This window comes from Piliocolobus tephrosceles, chromosome 2 (genome assembly GCF_002776525.5).
Source record: "Piliocolobus tephrosceles isolate RC106 chromosome 2, ASM277652v3, whole genome shotgun sequence".
NCBI classification, from domain to species: Eukaryota; Metazoa; Chordata; class Mammalia; order Primates; family Cercopithecidae; genus Piliocolobus; species Piliocolobus tephrosceles.
This window is the reverse complement of record NC_045435.1, coordinates 36,531,819-36,554,470: the sequence shown is the minus strand read 5'-3', so window position 1 is coordinate 36,554,470 and position 22,652 is coordinate 36,531,819. Positions and strand designations below refer to the sequence as shown.

General features: G+C 44.4%; 1 protein-coding gene across 1 annotated transcript in view; it reads left to right on the top strand.

Annotated features, from left to right (window-relative positions):
- Nucleotides 1-22,652, top strand: part of FSTL1 (follistatin like 1) — a 68,754-nt gene that overhangs the window by 29,268 nt on the left and 16,834 nt on the right. The window contains exons 3-9 of the mRNA XM_023214332.2: nucleotides 6,147-6,251; nucleotides 8,757-8,886; nucleotides 9,740-9,772; nucleotides 11,032-11,162; nucleotides 15,715-15,833; nucleotides 17,176-17,288; nucleotides 17,612-17,722. Coding sequence (XP_023070100.1) covers nucleotides 6,147-6,251; nucleotides 8,757-8,886; nucleotides 9,740-9,772; nucleotides 11,032-11,162; nucleotides 15,715-15,833; nucleotides 17,176-17,288; nucleotides 17,612-17,722 — 742 coding nt within the window. The remainder of the gene's footprint in view (nucleotides 1-6,146; nucleotides 6,252-8,756; nucleotides 8,887-9,739; nucleotides 9,773-11,031; nucleotides 11,163-15,714; nucleotides 15,834-17,175; nucleotides 17,289-17,611; nucleotides 17,723-22,652) is intronic.

The following is a 22,652-nucleotide window of genomic DNA, read 5'->3' as shown; positions in this document are numbered from 1 at the left end:
AAATGGGGAGTTGGATTACCATGAAGCTAATAATTAAGCTTCGATTTCAGACCTTTTATTTGCAAGGGCCTTGCAAGGCCATGTACCCAATTTGCATTTATAATTGCATATTCTTTTTCTTATAGAGCCCTCCCCAAACCATTTAAGCTTCAGGCCCCACAAAACCTGGGTCTGGCCCTGGTGCGTTAACCTTGAGATTGGGACTGATTGTGAATACATATAAGGAAGGGACACTTATAGCAGGGACTGCACACATGCAGTGCCCCCTCCCACGCACATCAGAACCACTGCTAGAAATCACCAGTCCCTCTCGTCTGTCCATAGCATATGCAGGATGTACCAACACATTACTTTCCAGAAAAAACAATCAGAGAGACTTGAGCAAGGTCATGAGATATTCCAGCAAGATTTCAAGGTCCTGAAGCGGTTTTGCTCTTTCCCTTTGCTTTTCTCAGGCCTGTGCTACTGGGTTCCAGAAGAGCTGCTTGGGAGCAACCAGCATCTCACCCCATACGCCCCACTGCAGACCTCCCCCTGCTCTTCCCAGTTCTGCGAATTCCTTTGTCCCCAGCTCCATGGTACTCTGTATATCTGAGGGGCCCTGGTGTTCCTGTGAAGTTTCCATGACTAATTCTGGCAAAGCAAAGAGAGCTTTTCTCACATCAACAAAGCCACTCTGTCACAGAATAGTGGCAAGTGGAGCCAAAATTCCACCTTGGCATAAGTAGAGCTGTTCTTTTTTAAAAGAGTTGGAAAGAGGAAAAGTATGGAGGGGACAGAGCCGACCCACTTCATGTTAGTGAAATGATGGTATATTAAGCTGACAGTTTTATGGCTTTGCTTATAAGCTTCCTCCCCTGCCAAAGCACACTGTTCTTCCAGAAATTGTTTTACTTCAGAAGACTTCTTTTTAAACATTCAACGTGTGTTTTATGTTCAGACTTAATTCTGGTTGGCCCAGAGACTCAGATACACGATCACCTCTACTGGTGGTTTTGCAAATAACTTCCTTCTCCATTTGCTTGCAAAGGATCTTTTTTGATTGCAAAAATAATTTCCATTTTTTAAGACCTTGGATTCAAGACAACACCTTTCCTAGCTTTGATTTATAAAGAGGTAGAGTGGTTTAGTGGAAAGAGGCTTGAATTAAAGTCTGGAGACCTAGGGCCAGGCCTCAGCTCTACAACTGTGAGATCTTGGACCAGTCACATGTAGCTGTGAGCCTCAGTTTTATTTTCACCATAGGATCTTAAATCTGGAAGGGCCTCACAGGTATCCCCTGCCTGCCTATCTAAAAAGAATAAAAAATTATAGTAAAAATTACAGACTAACCAAAATTGCTGTGCAAGTATGAAGTATCATTATTGCCATTTCAATGGCTGACAGTTGCTCAGATACTTTCTACCTAGTAAAAAGTCGGGAATGTTCCCAGTCTGTCTTCTACCGAAGGGCGTTTGCAATGTGAAAATTAATGAGACCAAATCTCCAGAGCTTGGCTTGCAACACACGAAATGAAAACAACATGGAGACTAGTCAGGAAGATGATGCAGAAGGATAAAGCTAGAAATCTGATGTTTCTCCATTGCAGGCAGATATTTTGTTGATTTTTATCAATATGTCTGAGTGTCCACACTTCCAGAACACACCCTCCAGCCCCACTCAAATCAATTCCATTCTCACAGGTACATTTAGACTTATAGGTTCATACTTTTGTAATATTGGACCTGCCCATAACCTCATACTCCTAGAGAACATCCATGTGCCAATGTGGTCATCTATGCATACAGGAAATCCTCATATTGATTTGGGACCTCATTCCTAAAATCATTACAGTGGTAGAGCAAACAGTTCTAGTTACAAGAACTGCATTGTACCTTGTGACCTCACCCTGTGCCAGCCCTTGGAACTGTCCCCCCTCCCCAAAGCTCACTGCTTTGATTGTACCCCAAGAGGGAACCCTGAGGCTCTGGAATCCGGCTGGCCTTTGTTCTGTTCCTGACTCAGCTCTCACTAGTTATGTGGCCTCCATGCATCACAGAGCTTTCCTGACTCTCCAATGCCTCTGCATCTGTTACATGGGACTAAAAATACAGAGACCTGCACAGAGGTTGTGAGGACAGAGATATCTGCAGAGCCTCACTCAGCTGAAGGTGCTAAAATTAACATTGGCCTTGGGTCCTAGGCCCTTGTCATCCCCGACTAGATTACAGTCTTAAACCTGGCCAGTTTTCCTGCTTGCAGTCTCTCTCCAACCAGGCTGCCCTGCACTTTGAATCAGAATTTCAGAAAGGACCCGACACAAATTAACATTCCAAAGCACCATATCCATCATGTTACCTGCCCAATCCCAAACCTTCCAAGATTCTCACTGCTCATAGTTGCTGTGGAGAGCCTCCTGTGTCAGCCATCGAGCACCACCCCTTTCCCCACCATCACCTGCCACCCTGTTCATCTCCCCATTCCTCACCACAGCCCTCCCCACCAGGCAGCCATTACTGCAACCCATGAGCATGTTCAACCCCTCTCAAGGTGTTCTTTTCCCCCACTCCGAATCAGTCTCTCAGCAGATGGGTAAGACCACCCACCACCCTAAGCAACTTTCTAGGCACCTCAGGGATGCACCTGACACTCCCACTCCCAGAGAAGATGAGGCTTGGAGAAGGGTTTTCAATGGCACACAAGCTATCTCTCTGGAGAAAATTTTCTTCATTGTTCATTTCTGCATTAAAGCATGCCTGTGAATGGGGATCACTGGGGAGGGCTATGAGGCTGCAGGTGAGACCTCCCCCCATTGGTAGATCCCCCTACCCGTATTTGTGGGGCAGCCACCCTATTCTTCCACCTCCTGCACCACTTCTGGCTCCGAGGACAGAGCTGGGTGGAGCTGCAGGAGCCAACACTGCCCTTCTGCATTGCGGCACTGGGCTGTGCAAGACAAAGAGAGAGATTGCCACCTATTGACAGACGTGTCACCTGCAAAGAGGCATGATTGTGTAACTAGTGGCTCCCCCCTTCCCTGTGTGCTTTTCAAACAGGCCTTTTGTTTTTTCTATTTAGTCCTTCTGTTCTCTGTTATCACTGCAGTGCAAGGGAGGACTGGGAAAAACGGGACATGACAGCCCAAGGTGGTAGTGACAGCATCTCAGTGGGAAAGTTGTCTGAAAATAAATTGCCCATTGTAGTAATAGCCACTTTCAGTTGTGTGGCAGGCACTGTGCTGCCTGCAGTACATCCCATTTAATCCTCACAACATCCCTCTAAGAATCAGTACTCCCAGTTTTCACTTGAGGAAGCTGAAGTTTAAAAAGAGCACCTGGCCCACAACCAGCAAGTAAGGAATAGAGGTGGGATGTGGGTAATTTAAATCTAAATCTCTGACGCACTCTTAACGCACATTCTCCCAACACTTGCTAATTATGCAACTCACACCCCCGTCATAATTTCCTTATGTCATCTGGATATGAAAATAAATCAAATATAAACTGCTTTCCCTTAGATTGGGCAGAATTCTAGCCCTGCCACTTTCTAGTTATTTAAGGCTCAGCCCGCTCACCTGTGAAATGGGGCTAGTGATGTCTAACTTAGGGAGTTATTGAGGAGCTTAAATCACATATAATAAAAATAACTTAGTAGGATGCCGGGTATTTATAAATGGGAGTTTAGTTATCAGTGGTTGAAGATATGAGTTGGAATCCCAGCTCCTCTCATTTCTAGCTTTGGAACCTTGGGCAAGTTATCCGACCTTTCTGGTCTTCAATTTCCTCATCTATGGAATAGGGTTAATAATAATATACCTATTCTTGCAGGGTTTCCCTGTAAGATGGAATCATGTGTATGAAAACATTTTGTAAATCTTAATTGTACTATTCAAATATTAGTTGTTATAACTCAAAAGTTATGTTTCTTCAAATGGATTTTTGAGAACTGTTCCTGAAAAATGACTTGATTGAATTCAATCTATTTTTGATACTTACTAAAAACACCAATATAAGTTAAAAGGAGGTTCCATACATGCCACAGGCTTTTCTGCAACAGCTCTATAAGGCATTCCCATGAATAACAGGTTTCATAGGCAGCTTGATTTACAGTTGGTACTTCCAAATGTATCTCATTGAATGTCCACAGGGCAGGGCTGGCATTTACCCCTACTTTATAGATGAGGACATGTGAGGCTTAAAGAATGAAAATTACTAGTTAAGGACAGAGACTAGTGAGTGGAGGTTTGTGGGTGTTTGCCTGTGGAGCTGTGTGCGGGTGTATTTGAGTGCAGGCATGTGTCTGAGCATGCTTTTTTATGCATTTGTGTGTCCATAACTCATGGGACACACCCACAGGGGGGTGCATATTTGTCTGTATCCCTTGGCTAGAGTGTCGTTTTTTGGGAGAGGAGAAGGTAAACATATCTGAGGTTTTTTACAACTCGTCAGCAAAAACCTTTTCCTCTTCCTTTTTCGTGTTGCCTTACATTCTCAGGCAGTTTCCACAAGATGGCCCTGCCTGGAGAATATCCTTGATTTTTATCTCCACTCTCTGTTTAGGAAAACAACGGCTCTCCAATCCCCGCAGACTTCTGGGTATTACTTCCTCTTTCTTCCCCGCCTGCTAGCTTTCTTGAATTCGCCTTAGCAACATTCAAAAAAGAACTGGTTTATCCACAGCATGTGAACCAATGAAATGTGAGCATGAGAACGGCTTCTAGACCAATGGGAGCCCTGCCTGACCAACAAGCAGGCTTGGGACAGAAAATAATAACCCGGAGTTTGCAGAGCAGCCTCTGGGTGGCAGCAGACTAGCTGTATTGGATACAGCACCTTAGCTCGAAAGCCTGTACTTTCTTTTTGCCTTTTTTGCCCTAATCTTGAATATAAAACATTCACCAACTATAAGAATTGTACTGTTACAAGACTTGTGGGTGTGAGGTCTCTGCATAATGTAGTAGACATGGCCTGGAGGGTGGACTGTTGGGTTCCATCCCTGCCTTACCACAGCCAGCCCGATGACCCCATTGTGCCTCCTGCAGTCTTTGTTGGTTTTGTCACAGCCAATGCTAGCCCAGTAGCCTTGGGCCTGGAGGTCTTTCATGATTTTGCCCGCCCAGCCAGTCAGGATGAGAAGCTGGGGAAATCACATTCTCCTTCATGTAACCACCACTACCCCTGGGTTGAGTGGTGAATGAGGTGGGGCTGGCTTTCTGCCGCCAGTGAATGGGAGGGAAGGGATGAGCCACCAATGGCTCAATAGAGCCATTCTATTCTATTGATAGAATGTGGGCCTATCAATACCCCCACATTCTCAGGTGCATACACTGAGACCATTCCCTGCCTTGTCAGTTCTGCTGCACATGTCTGAACAGGGAAATGCCTGACTAGCAAATGATTTGAGAATAGTTCTGCTATCAGGCAGTTTAGCCCTCTTAATCTTGAAGCCAGTGGCAGACATGGGCAGAGGCTAAATGGGACCGTAGCAAATATAGCAAATCCACGTTTCCAATGGTTTAGCCATCCTTCTTTTTGCCCTTTGAGATGATAATGCCTTGAACACCATTCAGTCAGGTTTGGGTCCTTCAGATAGTCATAGTTCTCTATAATGTTTCCATTTCTGCCTGACTTACTCCTCTCATCCTTTAAGAAGCACTTAAGGCCTAGTATCTTCAGAAAGTATCCTCTGAAAAATTCTCCCCCTCTCCCTCCCCCTCCCTTCCAGCTCCCTGGTGACCCTGTTCTTGCACTTCCTGTGTTGTTCTCCAAATGTCTCTTTCTTTGTGAGTTTCCTCTGAGAGTCATGCAGCTTCCTGAGGACAGGATCTGTCCTTTGTATCTCCATCCCTTAGTGTAGTGTTGGCATAAGATAGGTGCTTAATAAGCATTTTTATGAGAAAGGAAGCATGCAAGAAAGGAACTCTTGCTCTTTGAGAAACATATTAGGGACTCAGAAGTACCTGAACCTGGGCTGAAGCAGTGTCTGGGAGTAGGGCACTCGCTGTTGGAGGCAACGTCTAGCTGTTTAAGACCCAACATCTAGCTGTTTAAGACCATGAGCCATGACTCCAGAGCAAAGCCCAAGCCTGAAAGATAATCTCATTATGAGCTTATCCCTTAATGGGTTCATCTCAGTCCCATGGTTTCTTTTATGATTGTGTGTTTTAGGAAGAGCTAAGGAGCAAATCCAAGATCTGTGCCAATGTGTTTTGTGGAGCTGGCCGGGAATGTGCAGTCACAGAGAAAGGGGAACCCACCTGTCTGTGCATTGAGGTAAGTCCTAATGTCAGGAGCCAGAGGACAGTGGCCAAGGCCTATGTGGCTACCTTGCGGAGCCACCCATCAGTAGGCAGTGCCAATGATTTCAGTCTCTTTATAAAAGCATACCTCATCCCTCTGAGAAACATGGAATTTTTATGCCAGGTTCCTGATTTTTAATACATGGATATTTTTTCTTTTTTTTTAATTTAGCTTTATAAGATTTTTTTAATTAAAAAATAAGAATTGTTTTATATAAGTCAAATAGTACAGACATTTACACAGACATAAAATTATAATCTTTCCCCATAACCCTTCAATCCCTTAGTCTGAAGTAACCAGTGTTAACAATTTGGTACATGTTGTTCCACATGTTTTTCTTTTCTATGTTACTGTAAGCATTAGGGTTTATATACTACTGTAGACATAATGGTTCCCCCTATTTTATGCAAAAATGGGATCATGATATAGATATATACAGTTTGTATTCTTTACTCATTATCAGGGACAACACTCTAGATCAGCACATGTAGTTTTAATTCATTTAACTCATTGTAGTGGCATAATATTTAGTAATATAAAAGAACTAGATTTATTCTATCATTTTCCCATAAATGGACATTCAGTTGGTTCTATGGGTTGTTTACCACTATAACCAATAACATCCTTGTGCAAATACCCTTACATGCTACTGCCTTTATTTCTGTAGCATTGATTGACACCAGAGCTTGCTAGGTCAGAGGATATGCAAAATTTTTAAAAACAGTAGATGAGATGCAGGTTTTTTTTGATGTTTAAAAAACAAAGAGAGCCTTTGATAAATACTTCTTCTGTAGGCTGGATTTTGACAAGTTCTGCCGCCAAAGTGAACATAAATACCCTGGACATTCTCTTTTCTGTCAAACCAACTCATAGCCTGGAAACACGTCTTTCTGCAAAATTAAATACAACCAATTTAGTCCCCAGGTTAAGGATCCTGATGTGTTGCCCCAGAAAGGAAGTTTTCTAACTCAGAAACCTAAAAGCCAGATCCTGCTGGGGATCCGTTAGCTCTGGGAGGTCCTCACTGGCAGTGTACCTGGCCACAGTGTGGTGGCATAAGCCTGGACTTAGGATCTGGAAACCTTATCCTAAAAATTGTACAACTAGATGTGGGTGAGCTGAAACCAAACCTAAGGTCTCAGGAGATGCTGTGATGACAGAGACCACATTTGGTTTTGTCCATTTCCCAGCACATAGTGAGCACTCCATAATAAATATTGGTTCACTGAAATTTGTATTTTTGGTATTGTCAACTAAAATTGGAGAGGTTGGGCTGCTATCCACTTCCAGTGCTCTGTGCTGCTTTTTACCATCTGCTCTTTCTTGTTTCACTTCCTTTCTTTATTGGATCTGAGCTAAACTTGCTTCCCACTTCTCCCCTTTAAAAACCATAGAAGTCCAAAGAAAATGAGCTTGCCTGTGATCTTGGCACCTTCAGCAGCCAAAGCATAAGCTAGTTTCCACATGAACTTTGTTCCATTTCCCTGTCCATAATGATTCTCTGTAGTACTTCACAAAGACCCAGGCAACCTTACTCCTAGCTTCACAACAAAGGCTTGAGATTAGGAGGAAAACAAAGTGGCCCTGCAATAGTATATAAAGCAAGAGATCTTTATAATTAGGCTGTGGAAGAATTGAAATGTGTGTGTGTGTGTGTGTGTGTATGTGTTTGCCTGCCTGCCTGTCAAGTCTCTCCACATTCCCAGCTCTCAGCTCTGGCTGTTTTGTGTCATTGAATGTTGGAATATTAAGGGATCTTAGATCTTCTGAGACATTAAATGACTTTTTCCAAAGTGACAGAGAATTCAAATTTCTGATTTTTCATAGAACGCCCTTTCTGCTAATTTGATGTGGTGAGGCGGTTGTCTTTGTTTGTTTGAGCAGCTATAACAAAATATCTGAGATTGGGTAAATAATAAATAAAAAGAATTTAATTCTCACAGTTTTGGAGGCTGGGAAGTCCAAGATTGAGGCGCAAGCAGATTTGATGTCTGGTGAGGGCCTGGTCTCTAACTTCCAAGATGACCTTGAATGTGGCATCCTCACATGGCAGAAGGCAGAAGGACCAAAGGGGCCAAATGCTGTAGGGAGACTGTTATATTCACTTCTTAACCTCATTCACAAGGGAGGAGTCCTCGTGACCTAATCACCTCCTAAAGGCCTCACCTCTTAATAGTTTTGCATTGTGGATTAAGTAGCAACATGAATTTTGGAGGGATCACAAACATTCAAACCATAGAGGGTGTCTCTTTCTTCACTGAATAGAAGAGATGACCCTGGACGAGGATAGGCACTAAGGGCCATAGGCAACTGAGACAGGGTCAGTTGGCCAGAACTGTGACTGCCTGTGCCCTGGTAGGATAGAAGCACCATCTCTGCTGGTGGAGAGTCCCCTTACAAAATGACTCTGTGTATGTGTGTGTGTCTATGTGTCGATATCCATAACTGCACAAACATTCTCTTTTGGGTCTGTTTCAGCAATGCAAACCTCACAAGAGGCCTGTATGTGGCAGTAACGGCAAGACCTACCTCAACCACTGTGAACTGCATCGAGATGCCTGCCTCACTGGATCCAAAATCCAGGTTGATTACGATGGACACTGCAAAGGTAAGGTGTGTTCTCATCACTGCAAGGCAGCTTCAGCCATGGGAGCCGAGGAACAGAGCAGTGTGACCTGGCTGACCACATGGTCTTTCTACCATGACCACAGCCTCTCAGAGCTGTGGAAAGCACCCAGTTGATTGGAGTTGCATCCTCTTGTCACTCATGAGCCTGCTGGGTTTGCCCTGGATGGCCCAGGCCTCTTCCCAGGGTTTGCTGTATCAGATCCCCAGGGAGGTTTTCAGCACTGTCTACAGCTGGGTAGTAAATATGGTGGACCCCATCGTAATCAGTAACAATAATGAAGTTCCTTAAATGAATTATGTACCTTCTTAGAAAGCATGTAAGTTTCACTTTCCCCATGCTTTTTAATTTGGACACCTCTCAGTATTGTTTCCTCTATTTTGTGCTGAAACCATTGCCATTAGAATAAGAAGGAAGTCCCACACTTGTTGCTAATTAGATACCAGCCCTCTGCCAAGCCATAGCCCTGCCCAGCCCCTCTCAGTCTTGCCCTTCCTTGAAGAAACAAGAAGCTGTTACCCAGGTGATTGTCTCCACTCCATTCCCTGTCCAGAATGATTCTCCATTTGAATTCTCAAAATCCCAGTGACCCCTCAATGCAACAGGAGGAGGTGTGAGGCCAGAAGGGTAACTCAGTGGCCCTAAATTGTCAGACAAAGCAGGAAACAGAAGATCCTCATACCTGGGCCCTAGAAGAAGGAAAGGATTCAAGACAAAATGATGAAAAGGTTACAAATAGTCCTCTATGTGTGGAGCAGTTGTAATCCTAGAAATACAGAAAGATTTTCTTTTTTCCTTCACTTTGCATTACACATTTTCTCTTTTTGTCTTGCAGAGAAGAAATCCGTAAGTCCATCTGCCAGCCCAGGTGAGTGCCTATTTTTTCTACTGTGTGCATCTCAGGGAGGACATTCTTTTCATGATAGAAATGTTGTGTTCCACAATCCCTGCCAAGCTTATAAGATCTTCTGTGCATCAGAATTGTGTCCCAGAACTGACCACTCCTCAACACAGCTCAGAAAAGCTGCAAAACTACATTTGTGTGTGTGTGTGTGTGTTTGCCAATTGAAGCAGCTGGTTGGGTCAGAATGTTGGCTGTGTTTTCCCATTTTTCCTGAGTAGTGATTGAACTGCATGAACAGGACAGTCACTGAGTTTGTTTTTCAACATCCTGTAAGACATGCTCATGCTATGGGACTAGCAAATAGAAGGCACAACTCTTTTTGGAAGGGGATAACTGGAAGTGCCAGTAAGACTTCTGTGGTTTTCTATTAGTGATCACTAAAATTTTATCATGATGTATAGTTACAGAACTTTTTTGCACATACTTTCCTTAGATTCTCATAGTAGCCTTTGTGAAGTAGATCGTACTGTAATTACCATATAGATGAGGAAATTGAGGCTCAAAGAGGCTAAGTGAGTTTTCTGTATCACACAGCTGGTAATTGGCAGACTGGGGAAGGACTCCCAGATTTTCATTCCCCTGGCCCAGTGCCCTTTTCACCCGCAACATGTGTTGTCTTCCAGGAATTCTCTTCTGCCAAAGCTTTCTCTCCTCTGCTTCCCCATCCACTCAACTCTCAGCACCCCCTGTTATTTCCAGTGGACAACAGCTGTCCAGAGCAGGGCTTCAACATGGCCCTTGATGGGCTTCACATTCTCTTGTTCGTAATAAAGGACGATGTAGGGGGTATACAGTTGTTAAGTAGGGGAAAGTTTGGATGGACCTAGTTGGTGAGAAAGGGAGAAACTGGAGAAAATCAGAAATCTAGTGGCATAAAAAACTGTAATATTCTCATTTATTCATGTATTATTTCAGCTCATCTTTGAGTCAAGAGAGCTGCTTTGATTTTTTCCCCTTCAGCTTCCTAAAGTTAATGAAAGTATCCTTTATTTTTCTGCTCTAGTTATTTCTCACATAAGCAGCAAAATCTGTTTCAATATTCTCAATCTTTACAAATATTTTAGAGATGGGAGCTTGAATCCTGGGCTAGACTTTTTCCAATTGTGTACCCTGGATGTGCTAATCCTGTCTCCGTGGGCACCGATCCTCCCACACAGTGGGTACCAGATATCATTGGGGTCCTCCCCTGACTGCTCCAGCTGACATCCTCCACTTTCTTGCAGTTGTTTGCTATCAGTCCAACCGTGATGAGCTCCGACGTCGCATCATCCAGTGGCTGGAAGCTGAGATCATTCCAGATGGCTGGTTCTCTAAAGGCAGCAACTACAGTGAAATCCTAGACAAGTATTTTAAGGTAATCCAGAGGTAGGAGGAAGACTATTCAGGCCCATAGAAAGGGAAGCTTCCTTCTCCCATTGCCTGATCACATCTTCCCAGACCACAGGAAATGTAAACCTGCATAGACTCCCTGAGTTTCCTCATCATAGATCATTGTTGAAGCCGTGAAAGTTGCCTTCTGACCAGCTTTATTAGTGGGAGTAAGCAGTGGAGTCTTTGGTATCTAACACACATGTGCTGCTGCCTTCAGGCAGTTAAAGCCACAAAGGTCTTGGAGAACCTGTCAGTTAGGGCCAAGCTCTGTCCCCTACTCCCCATGATACCTTATGAAGCTGGCTGTTAATACAAAATACCCTCTGATTGCACCCAGACCGGGACCACTTCAGCCTCTTTCCTGCCTAGACATTTCTCTAAGTCATTAACTTGACTGCCCATGGCCTGGAGAGATTCTTCATCTGAGAAGAATCAATGGACTGGCATTTCATGGGTCCAGAGATTCTTCCTGAACTTAGATATTGCTGTTCCCTATCATAATTAGTTGAAGAGACAGAGTGTTCCACTTGGGAGCAGGAGAGATGCTATTTTCACAAAGAGAAATGAAGGAGGTTATAATATTTAGTGATGGCTCGGGCTATCATAGCATGCAGATCTCTCACAGAACTTGAGAGTTATAAGCAGCAATTAAGGGCATTCTTACAGCTGATTGACAAGAACACAGACACACACAGGCACATCACACTCAGAATATCACACTCAGAAGCACAGAGAAAGACACACTCAAACTCAAACATGTCAGACACGCACACACACACACACCACATACAGAGACTCACATGCCACAGAGAGACACATCCTACACACAGACATATTCAGACACCCACATTTCCATGCAAGCACCAAAGCCCTCTTCACTTACAGACATCTAGGTAGATGCCCCAGCCATCTACTCCCTCACATGCCTCCAGGGCCCAACCCAGCCGGGACTCGGGAGTAACTTCAGACACATGAGGGACTTTTTGGCCGCTCTGAGGCCACCTAATGTGGCCAATGCCAGTCTAGTCTGTGGATTTCACTTTCTAACTGACACTGTAGAACCCACAGATGAAGAAATACTGGGTTGGCTTCAAATGGATATTTGGTTATTTAAGACTTCATTTGTGTTATTATTTTTACATAGAGATTTCTCTCCTCTATGGCAGATATTAAATCTCTGGATTCCAAGTTTTTGAGATCATACCCAGATGAAAAGGCACAGCCTTTCTTGCTCTGTCCTCTGTCTCAACCACTCCCACGTGACAGAGCCCTTAGGGCAAGAATGGTTCCTCTTCTACAGAAAAACACATAATAGTGCTGAGCCAGGACAGTTGGACAGGGACAAAAAGTAATGTAAAGAAAGTGACTGTTCAAAAGCTGAGTGAATGGCAAAGGTACCTGCAGGGCCTGCTGTGAGCAGTGACTTTGCCCTACAATTACAGCATAGGAGGTGTGGGGCCCAGGATACTCCTTTCCAAGGGCCACTTGGGACCTTGTAACCATTCTTTAGTGGCCCTTCGATGGCACTCTGCCTCGGGCATCACTGACATCTGCTGTTAGATTTGATTCCCAAGAACCTAGACCACATTCCCCTCAACACATCTCCATCTCCTCCAGCAGTAACTCACTTTTACAGGCTCCCTTCTGAAAGCTGTAAGGCCCTTTGAGAAAGTAGCTCTTCTCTAGGGCATTCTCACACCCAAGCATCTAAGAAACCTTGATCTTGACTGACAGACACAAAATCCCCTCTTCCCAGACACTCTGGCAGTGTCTTCCAGGAGAAAACAGGTTTAATTTTCTACTTTTTGATGATTATCAGAGTCTTATGTGCTGCTATCTTCAACGGGAGACTGCCTCCTCCTAGGTCAGCAGCTGCCTGTTGGTGAAAGGTCTTACATCTCAAAGAGACTGTTCTGAACCAGTGAATTTTTCCCCAGCCCAGCTGGCATTTCTTACATCAAAATTAGTCAAAAGCCAAATTGAGTTAGAATTTGAATAAGGCCAAAATCTGACTCTCACCATAACCAGTGATGTAGTCACCATTTCTTAGGTGAAAGCATAACAGAATGAAGAAAGACCCAGGTAGAAAGAGCCTTCCATGCTCTTGGAATTTGGAATCTAATCCATTCCTAATTTCATCTGGGTATGATCTCAATCCCTGTGGCTCCTGATGGCCAGGGCTGACACCTGAGCCAGCCTTCTTATCTCCTTTACCCTGTCATCACAGCCCACACAGCCCCAGCTGCTGTGCACAAGCAGGTGCCTGTCTCAGCCCATCTCCTCTGAAGAGTCTCCAAACTTAAATTGATGGGCCCCAAGCACAGATCTCATGACATATATCTTTTCTGCCTTTCCACAACCCTACAGTTCGATAGAAGAAAAGTTTTGTTATCTCAAAGGCAGGTTGAGCATTCCTAATCCAAAAATTTGAAATCTGAAACTTTTTGAGCACCAACATGATGCCATAAGTGGAAAATTTCACACCTGAATTCATGTGATGGGTAGCATTCAAAATAGTCAAAACTTTGTTTCATGCACAAAATTATTTAAACTATTATATAAAAATTACCTTAAGGCTAGGTGTGTAAGGTATATAGGACACAGAAATGAATTTCATGTTTACATTTGAATCCCATCCCCAAGATATCTCATTATACATATTTAAACTTCCCAAAATCTGAAATCTGAAATACTTCTGGTCCCAAGCATCTCAGATAAGGGATACTCAACCTGTATAGAGCTGGGGAAACAGGCACAGAGAGATACTAGGTCTTTGTAACTGACTGACTGAAGAGAGGCTGAATGAATTAGGTTGGTTCATAGTCCATGATTAGGACCTCACAGGCAGACCCCCCAGGCATTCCAGGCTATTTCTGGGGCAGGCACCAGAATTCTGTGTTCCTGTGGATTCTATATACAGCTCTGGCCTGGGGGGTTGAGCCCTGGGCCCTCATGAGTTGAGAAAGCACATGGGCTGAACCTTCCCCCAGCTGCAGGCCTGATTCTAGTCCTACTGAAGTTTGTGTACACAGAGCTGCCTGGACTGTGGTTGCCAGGTTCATGGTGCTCACTTGGGCCATGTGGCACTGGGTCTGTAGCTAGTGCTGGAGGGTTTCCCTCCCTACACTCATTCCATCGTCAGGCCCTGATGACACTGGGGTCTTTGAGGGTTGCTCCCATTTGCCCAGTACATGCAACATTTGAACTCAAGAAAGTCCTGTGCTACTAACAGTGGCTCCCAGCCAAACTTAATTTAATTATTTTCGATTACTTAATCAAGACCTCACAAGGTAAACACTTAGAGAAGTTTCGTCAGGGAAAATTGTATAGTGAATAAAGGACATCAGAGACCCGTTCCTGGGAATTAGGACAAGAATAGTAAGTACGTACTAAGCATAGGCCTAATAGTTGTTTCATGCACACCTTCATTATACAACATTAGAGTGGAACACCTGTAACACGTGGCAGTCAGGAGAGAGTTGCTAGCTACATTTTGCCCTTCTATCTAGAAATTTGGATAGATGTTTCTTCCAGAATCCCTTGCACCATCTGGGGAGCCATCTTGAAAGTAACATGGGGAAGCTAATCCTTTCCCAGGGCAGCAGCATGAGGCAGCCTAGGGAAAGGATTTGGGAGGGAAGGGGAAAATGCTGTTGAAACTTGTTAGGAGAGCAGCAGTATGGAACTTGGAATTTGATCAGTCTTGATTTTGACACCCTCCTGCAGCTAGTGCCTAGGTGTCTTGAATGGTCCCAGATGGCTGAGGTCTCAGTTTAGCATCTTGCCATAGAGAACAGTGTGTGAGCTCACTGTACCCCTCACTTTGTGCTCGTGGGATGCCAGCTAGGTCATGAGAACAGCCTGAGCTGGGTGATCTGAGGACCTGTGCACACATCTGCAGTGGGGCCCACAGGGCAGAGGAGCAGGAACTTTGCATGATGACCCCTGTCTGTAGCTTATTGCTTTGAGGCCTTTGCCTGAGTTCTCACTGATGTGATCAGTTACGGGCAGCAAGGTGAAAGTTAAGCACCGAGAACAGGACAAGGAGGCTGGAATCAAGCAACAAGAAATGATCTTATAAGTCCGAAGTGAGCTTAGAGGGTTATCTGCATTGCTGTTCCTGAGCAGCTCATTAGAAACATGTTCTGGGACCTGCTACAAAGATTCTGATTCACAGCTTGCAACTTTAAACTCTTCTTACATGTTCGTCAGGGTTTGTGAACATGATGTGGAGGTTGGTCTGTACCCAAAGGTATAGTCAAAAGTGTCTACAGGGCAGTGTCAGAGATAGGGCCATACAGCGTGTTCAGGTTGCCTCCTCTCCCCAAGCACTTTTCCTCTTTCCTCTTGGGCACAGGTACCTTCTCTGCATGTCCCACGAATTAGAGCATTTGTTGCCATGACCCTCTGAGGCCAGGGCAGGGTTGGAATGTATTAAGAATAAGATGAATCAGAGGCGGGTCAGCTGAGTGAAGCAATGATGGAACAGGGGTTCTGCAAAACATTCCTGAATGATCTCGTCATGCCCTTTCTAGAACTTTGATAATGGTGACTCTCGCCTGGACTCCAGTGAATTCCTGAAGTTTGTGGAACAGAATGAAACTGCCATCAATATTACCACGTATCCAGACCAGGAGAACAACAAGTTGCTTAGGTGAGAGGAACAAGGGGTCAGAGAATGATCCACAAGGGAAGACCACCTAGGAGAGGGGACTTAAACCCTTTCCCACCTGCAAAAGAGCCACCAGTGAGAGAATGTCATACAAAAAGCAAAATGACAATTCTGTCCTGTTCTGTTCTATGAAAGTATGAATTAATATATTGAGTACCACTGATATCTAATCAAATAGTTATTGTTTCTGGTCAGAACTTGCAAAGAATAGAAGAATATAATTTTAAAATAAATTGCCAAGGGCACATCAGGGCAAGTTGTTTCTGAATGTTGTGGGTGATGTTTTACTGATTAATTTTCTGAAGGAATTACATTAATGTATTATTTAACTGTAGGTCCAAAATAGCTTTGTTCTGATTTTTAGATAATTAGTGCTATTTCATGGCGATTGCCCTGACTGTTACAGATATATGCCCGTCTACTTTTATGGTATTATTCCAGAATAAATATTAATAAAAACTAATCGCTAAGAAACTTTTGATGTGGTTTCAGCATCAGTAGGAATTAAAAATAGGAAAAGCATCTCTTTTTTCCAAAAGAAGTACATTGCACAGTTTCTAGAAGGATTCTTCTTTAATAATAGTCTATGACCTTAAAGTATAGGTTCTGTAAATCCTTCACATTTTGATAATCTGAAATTATATAATGTTTTACAATTTCAATGTTTGAGCCTCATGATATCCCAGTGAAGGAGGGCTTCTTGACCTCCTTTTACGGCTGGGAAGACAGGCTCAGACAAGTTGAATAACTAGCTCAAGTTCATTTGAGTAGTAAGTGATTGAGCCAGGCCTCAAATCCAGCCCAAGGAAGAAGTAATGGAGCTGAGTTCTAAAAGCTTTTCTGAAAATCTCTTTCTAGAATGATGATAATGGTGATTCTTGCTTGAACTTCATATTCTTTCAAATCCTATATTCTTTTCATATCATCTGTCATATCTCTTCTGTTTTGATTTTCCTAGTTTGGTTGACTTGACATGTGTATGCCATGGGGAAAGGCAATTACTAGTGGAAGGTGTGCAGGCAGTGAAAACATTTGTCAATCAAAGTAGACAAAACCATTCACGAAACTTTAGTCATCTTAAGGGGAACATTTGAACAGCTGGAGCGATCTGACATTCAGTATAACAAACTAAAGGTTAGATGCCTGCACTGGTGAGGATGGATAATAGTTGTGTTGGGTCAGTGTAGAGAGAGGCTGTTTCAGTTAGCAGTCATCTTCTTGGCCTCCTATGGAAGCCCTGGGTGTATGTGGTCCTGATGCTTACTTCCCTCCTTCTAGTGAAGCTGAGGTCTTGCTAACACATTTATCCTGTGTTTTGTTTCAGGGGACTCTGTGTTGATGCTCTCATTGAACTGTCTGATGAAAATGCTGATTGGAAACTCAGCTTCCAAGAGTTTCTCAAGTGCCTCAACCCATCTTTCAACCCTCCTGAGAAGAGTATGCCTAACCTAAGAAATAGAGAGCTGTAGGAAATGGAGGCATTTTGTAGGAGCCAAGATAGAGAGGATTGGTGGAACTCTCCAGAGCTAGCTGAGAAAATGCCCTCCTATGATTCTAAACTGGGCCCCAGCCCATTATTCCCATGGTGAAGTTAGGACCCCACATTCTTTAGGTTGATGGTGGCATTTGCTCAGATATAGTGCTTCTGAGCGATAGGCAGGTCTTGTCTGGGAAAAAAGGGTAAGGTGCACAGACTGTAGTAAAGATGCCCTGTTCCACCCTCACAACTAAACTGTTGCCCCACATTTCTGACCCAACAGAGTGTGCCCTGGAGGATGAAACGTATGCAGATGGAGCTGAGACTGAGGTGGACTGTAACCGCTGTGTCTGTGCCTGTGGAAACTGGGTCTGTACAGCCATGACCTGTGACGGTGAGCTGTGCTTCAGACAGAAAGAAAAAACAGCAAGGAGAGAGCTTCATGAAATCAGCATGAGAGAAGTTGGGATGGGGATGATGGAGAAGAGGGTGGTGGCTGGGAGCAAGGAACCCAGGGAGCAACTGGCAGACCCACACCTGTAAGGTTGGAGCCCCAACTGGGGAGCTTTGAGGGCAGAGCACTTATCCTATAGGCATTCAGTTTGAAAGTCACTCCAGAGGCTGGAATAAGAGAGGACCAAGACCCAGGGCAAAAGTAAATGATAATGGAATAGTAACATTATGGAAATAGTAATAATGGAATAATAATTTAAAATAATAATAATTAAAATGTTAAAATAAAATAATTATTTAATAATAATTAAAAATCATAATAATGGTATAGTAACAGAGAAAGCAAATACTTCCTCAGCAAGAACCATTTGCCAGGCTCTCTTCTAAGCATTTTACGTATTAACCCATTGATCCTTGTAACACCTTAGGAAATAGCAAAAGACTCTGGTGGTTGGAAGACAAAATGACTTCTCCTTGCCATACCCAGCAGAAAAAGGAAAAATGTTTGTAGACCCTCTTTCAACTAACAGAGATGCGTAATCTTTTTTAAAAAGAGAAAGTTGAGCTAGTTGAGATGTGTGCAGGGTGGTCTGGGGAGACAGAAAAATCTGAGAGTTTGGGGGGGCAGTGTGAGGCTACAGGTTATGTTGGAACCACTGGAGTCCCATCTGGGTCCTGGGCTACAATGATGCCAAAGATCAAGAGGGACTCTTAAAGCCGAGCCCTAGCAAAGAACCAGGGACATTCAGAGTGGAGGCAAGACAGAGAAGGGTGTTGAAGCTAGGTCTGCGACAGAGAGTTGCCTTAAGGTCAGTTGGAACCAGGCCCAAAAGTTTCACCAGCTAAGGTAAACCTAAAGTTATATCAGCCAGGGGCAGTGGCTTATGCCTATAATCCCTTTGGGAGGCCAAGGTGGGAAGCCCAGGAGTTCAAGACCAGCCTTGCCAACATAGCGAGACCATATCTGTACAAAAATGTGAAAATTAGCCAGGTGTGATGGCACATGCCTGTAGTCCCAGCTACTTGGGAGGCTGAAGTGCGAGAATTGCCTGAGCCTGAGAGGCTGAGGCTGCCATGAGCCACAGTCACACCACTGCATTCTAGCCTGGACAACAGAGCAAGACTGTCTTAAAAAAAAAAAAGTTGAAGAAGTTAACTGTGTCGGCCGGGCGTGGTGGCTCACGCCTGTAATCCCAGCACTTTGGGAGGCCAAGATGGGCAGATCACAAGGTCAGGAGATCGAGACCATCCTGGCTAACGTGGTGAAACCCCGTCTCTACTAAAAATACAAAAAATTAGTCAGGCGTAGTGGTGGGCGCCTGTAGTCCCAGCTACTCGGGAGGCTGAGGCAGGAGAATGGCGTGAACCTGGGAGGCGGAGCTTGCAGTGAACCGAGATTGTGCCACTGCACTCCAGCCTGGGCGACAAAGCGAGACTCCGTCTCAAAAAAAAAAAAAAAAAAAGTTAACTGTGTCAAGAACTGGCTGGAACCTAGGATCATGTTCAGGAAGATCAGGTTAAATGGTAACTAGGAGGCTCTTCTAGACAAGGATCCTAGAGAACACCAACAGTATAAATGGTCCAGTACTGTCTAAGGTATCACTGGCCTACCACTGCCAAGGACCAAGTCTGTTTTCGGTGTGGAAAGACAGGAAACCAATGTAACTCCAGGGACAGGTGAAAGAACAGGAAGAGGCTATTTAGAGACTAGAAATTCCTACAAGTTCCTGGAAGTCAAGACCAAGCCAGGATCTCCAGAACAAACAGAGTTGCTATTGAAACCAACAAAAAACATCTCAAAACAGTCAGTGGCCTAGCCTGCCTCAACCATGAAACATCCTATACTTGTCTTCCCTAAACTCCCTTCAGTACCTCTCCGCTTCTAACTGCTGCTGTTCTGGCTTTGTAAAGGTAGCCCTCCATTTCTAAGGTGCAGGCAGTTGGTATACAGTTGGCTTACAGAATAAGCGTGGTCATTTGGATAATAATCTCTATCACATGCATCAGACAAAATTCAAATGATCAGCCCCATGGGACACTGCCCATTTCCACAGCCACTCAGCTGTGGGCTGCTCATCCGCCCTGGATGACCAAGTCCAGAACTCTGTGTGGGTATAACATGGAGCAATCCATGTTAGATGGTGGTGCCCCAGGGGTCTGAGCACGTATGCATGTGCAGGCCATGGATCTGAGAGGAGTTTGTGGAGCCAGCATTCTGGGGCATTTTCAGGTTAGTACCTGAGAGCAGCCTGATCTTAGATCACAAATCAAAAAGGGGCATCAAAATGTGAAGCCAAGGCAGAGCAAGATGGCCGAATAGGAACAGCTCCAGTCTCCAACTCCCGGCGTGAGTGACACAGAAGACCGGTGATTTCTGCATTTTCAACTGAGGTACTGGGGTCATCTCACTGGGGAGTGCCGGACAATCGGTGCTGGCCAGCTGTGGCAGCCCGACCAGCGAGAGGTGAAGCAGGGCGAGGCATCGCCTCACCTGGGAAGCACAAGGGGGAAGGGAATCCCTTTTCCTAGCCAGGCGAACTGAGACACACAACACCTGGAAAATCGGGTAATTCCCACCCCAATACTGCGCTTTAAGCAAACGGGCACACCAGGAGATTATACCCACACCTGGCCAGGAGGGTCCCACGGCCACGGAGCCTCCCTCATTGCTAGCACAGCAGTCTGCGATCTAACCGCAAGGCAGCAGTGAGGCTGGGGGGAGGGGCGCGTGCCATTGCTGAGGCTTAAGTAGGTAAACAAAGCCGTTGGGAAGCTTGAACTGGGTGGAGCTCACAGCAGCTCAAGGAAACCTGCCTGTCTCTGTAGACTCCACCTCTGGGGACAGGGCACAGCTAAAAAACAACAGGGGAAGCAGCAAGAGGCCTGTGCAGACCCGAACGACTCTGACAGCTTTGAAGAGAGCAGTGGATCTCCCAACACGGAGGTTGAGATCTGAGAATGGACAGACGGCCTGCTCAAGTGGGTCCCTGACCCCTGAGTAGCCTAACTGGGAGATATCCCCCACTAGGGGCAGTCTGACACCCTACACCTCACAGGGTGGAGTACACCCCTGAGAGGAAGCTTCCAAAGTAAGAATCAGACAGGTACACTCGCTGTTCAGCAATATTCTATCTTCTGCAACCTCTGCCGCTGATACCCAGGCAAACAGGGTCTGGAGTGGACCTCAAGCAATCTCCAGCAGACCTACAGCTGAGGGTCCTGACTATTAGAAGGAAAACTACCAAACAGGAAGAACACCTATACCAAAACCCCATCAGTACGTCACCATCATCAAAGACCAGAGGCAGATAAAACCACAAAGATGGGGAAGAAGCAGGACAGAAAAGCTGGAAATTCAAAAAATGAGAGCGCATCTCCCCCTGCAAAGGAACGCAGCTCATCGCCAGCAACAGATCAAAGCTGGTCAGAGAATGACTTTGACGAGATGAGAGAAGAAGGCCTCAGTCCATCAAACTTCTTAGAGCTAAAGGAGGAATTACGTACCCAGCGCAAAGAAACTAAAAATCTTGAAAAAAGAGTGGAAGAATTGATAGCTAGAATAATTAATGCAGAGAAGGTCATAAATGAAATGACAGAGATGAAAACCATGACACGAGAAATACGTGACAAATCCACAAGCTTCAGTAACCGATTTGATCAACTGGAAGAAAGAGTATCAGCGATTGAGGACCAAATGAATGAAATGAAGCAAGAAGAGAAACCAAAAGAAAAAAGAAGAAAAAGAAATGAACAAAGCCTGCAAGAAGTATGGGATTATGTAAAAAGACCAAATCTACGTCTGATTGGGGTGCCTGAAAGTGAGGGGGAAAATGGAACCAAATTGGAAAACACTCTTCATGATATCATCCAGGAGAACTTCCCCAGCCTAGCAGGGCAGGCCAACATTCAAATTCAGGAAATACAGAGAACACCACAAAGATACTCCTCGAGAAGAGCAACCCCAAGACACATAATTGCCAGATTCACCAAAGTTGAAATGAAGGAAAAAATCTTAAGGGCAACCAGAGAGAAAGGTCGGGTTACCCACAAAGGGAAGCCCATCAGACTAACAGCAGACCTCTTGGCAGAAACTCTACAAGCCAGAAGAGAGTGGGGGCCAATATTCAACATTCTTAAAGAAAAGAATGTTAAACCCAGAATTTCATATCCAGCCAAACTAAGTTTCATCAGTGAAGGAGAAATAAAATCCTTTACAGATAAGCAAATGCTTAGGGATTTTGTCACCACGAGGCCTGCCTTACAAGAGACCCTGAAGGAAGCACTAAACATGGAAAGGAACAACCGGTACCAGCCATTGCAAAAACATGCCAAAATGTAAAGACCATCGAGGCTAGGAAGAAACTGCATCAACTAACGAGCAAAATAACCAGTTAATATCATAATGGCAGGATCAAGTTCACACATAACAATATTAACCTTAAACGTAAATGGACTAAATGCTCCAATTAAAAGACACACACTGGCAAACTGGAAAAAGAGTCAAGACCCATCAGTCTGCTGTATTCAGGAGACCCGTCTCACATGCAGAGACATACATAGGCTCAAAATAAAGGGATGGAGGAAGATCTACCAAGCAAATGGAGAACAAAAAAAAGCAGGGGTTGCAATCCTAGTCTCTGATAAAATAGACTTTAAACCATCAAAGATCAAAAGAGACAAAGAAGGCCATTACATAATGGTAAAGAGATCAATTCAACAGGAAGAGCTAACTATCCTAAATATAGATGCACCCAATACAGGAGCACCCAGATTCATAAAGCAAGTCCTTAGAGACTTACAAAGAGACTTAGACTCCCATACAATAATAATGGGAGACTTCAACACTCCACTGTCAACATTAGACAGATCAA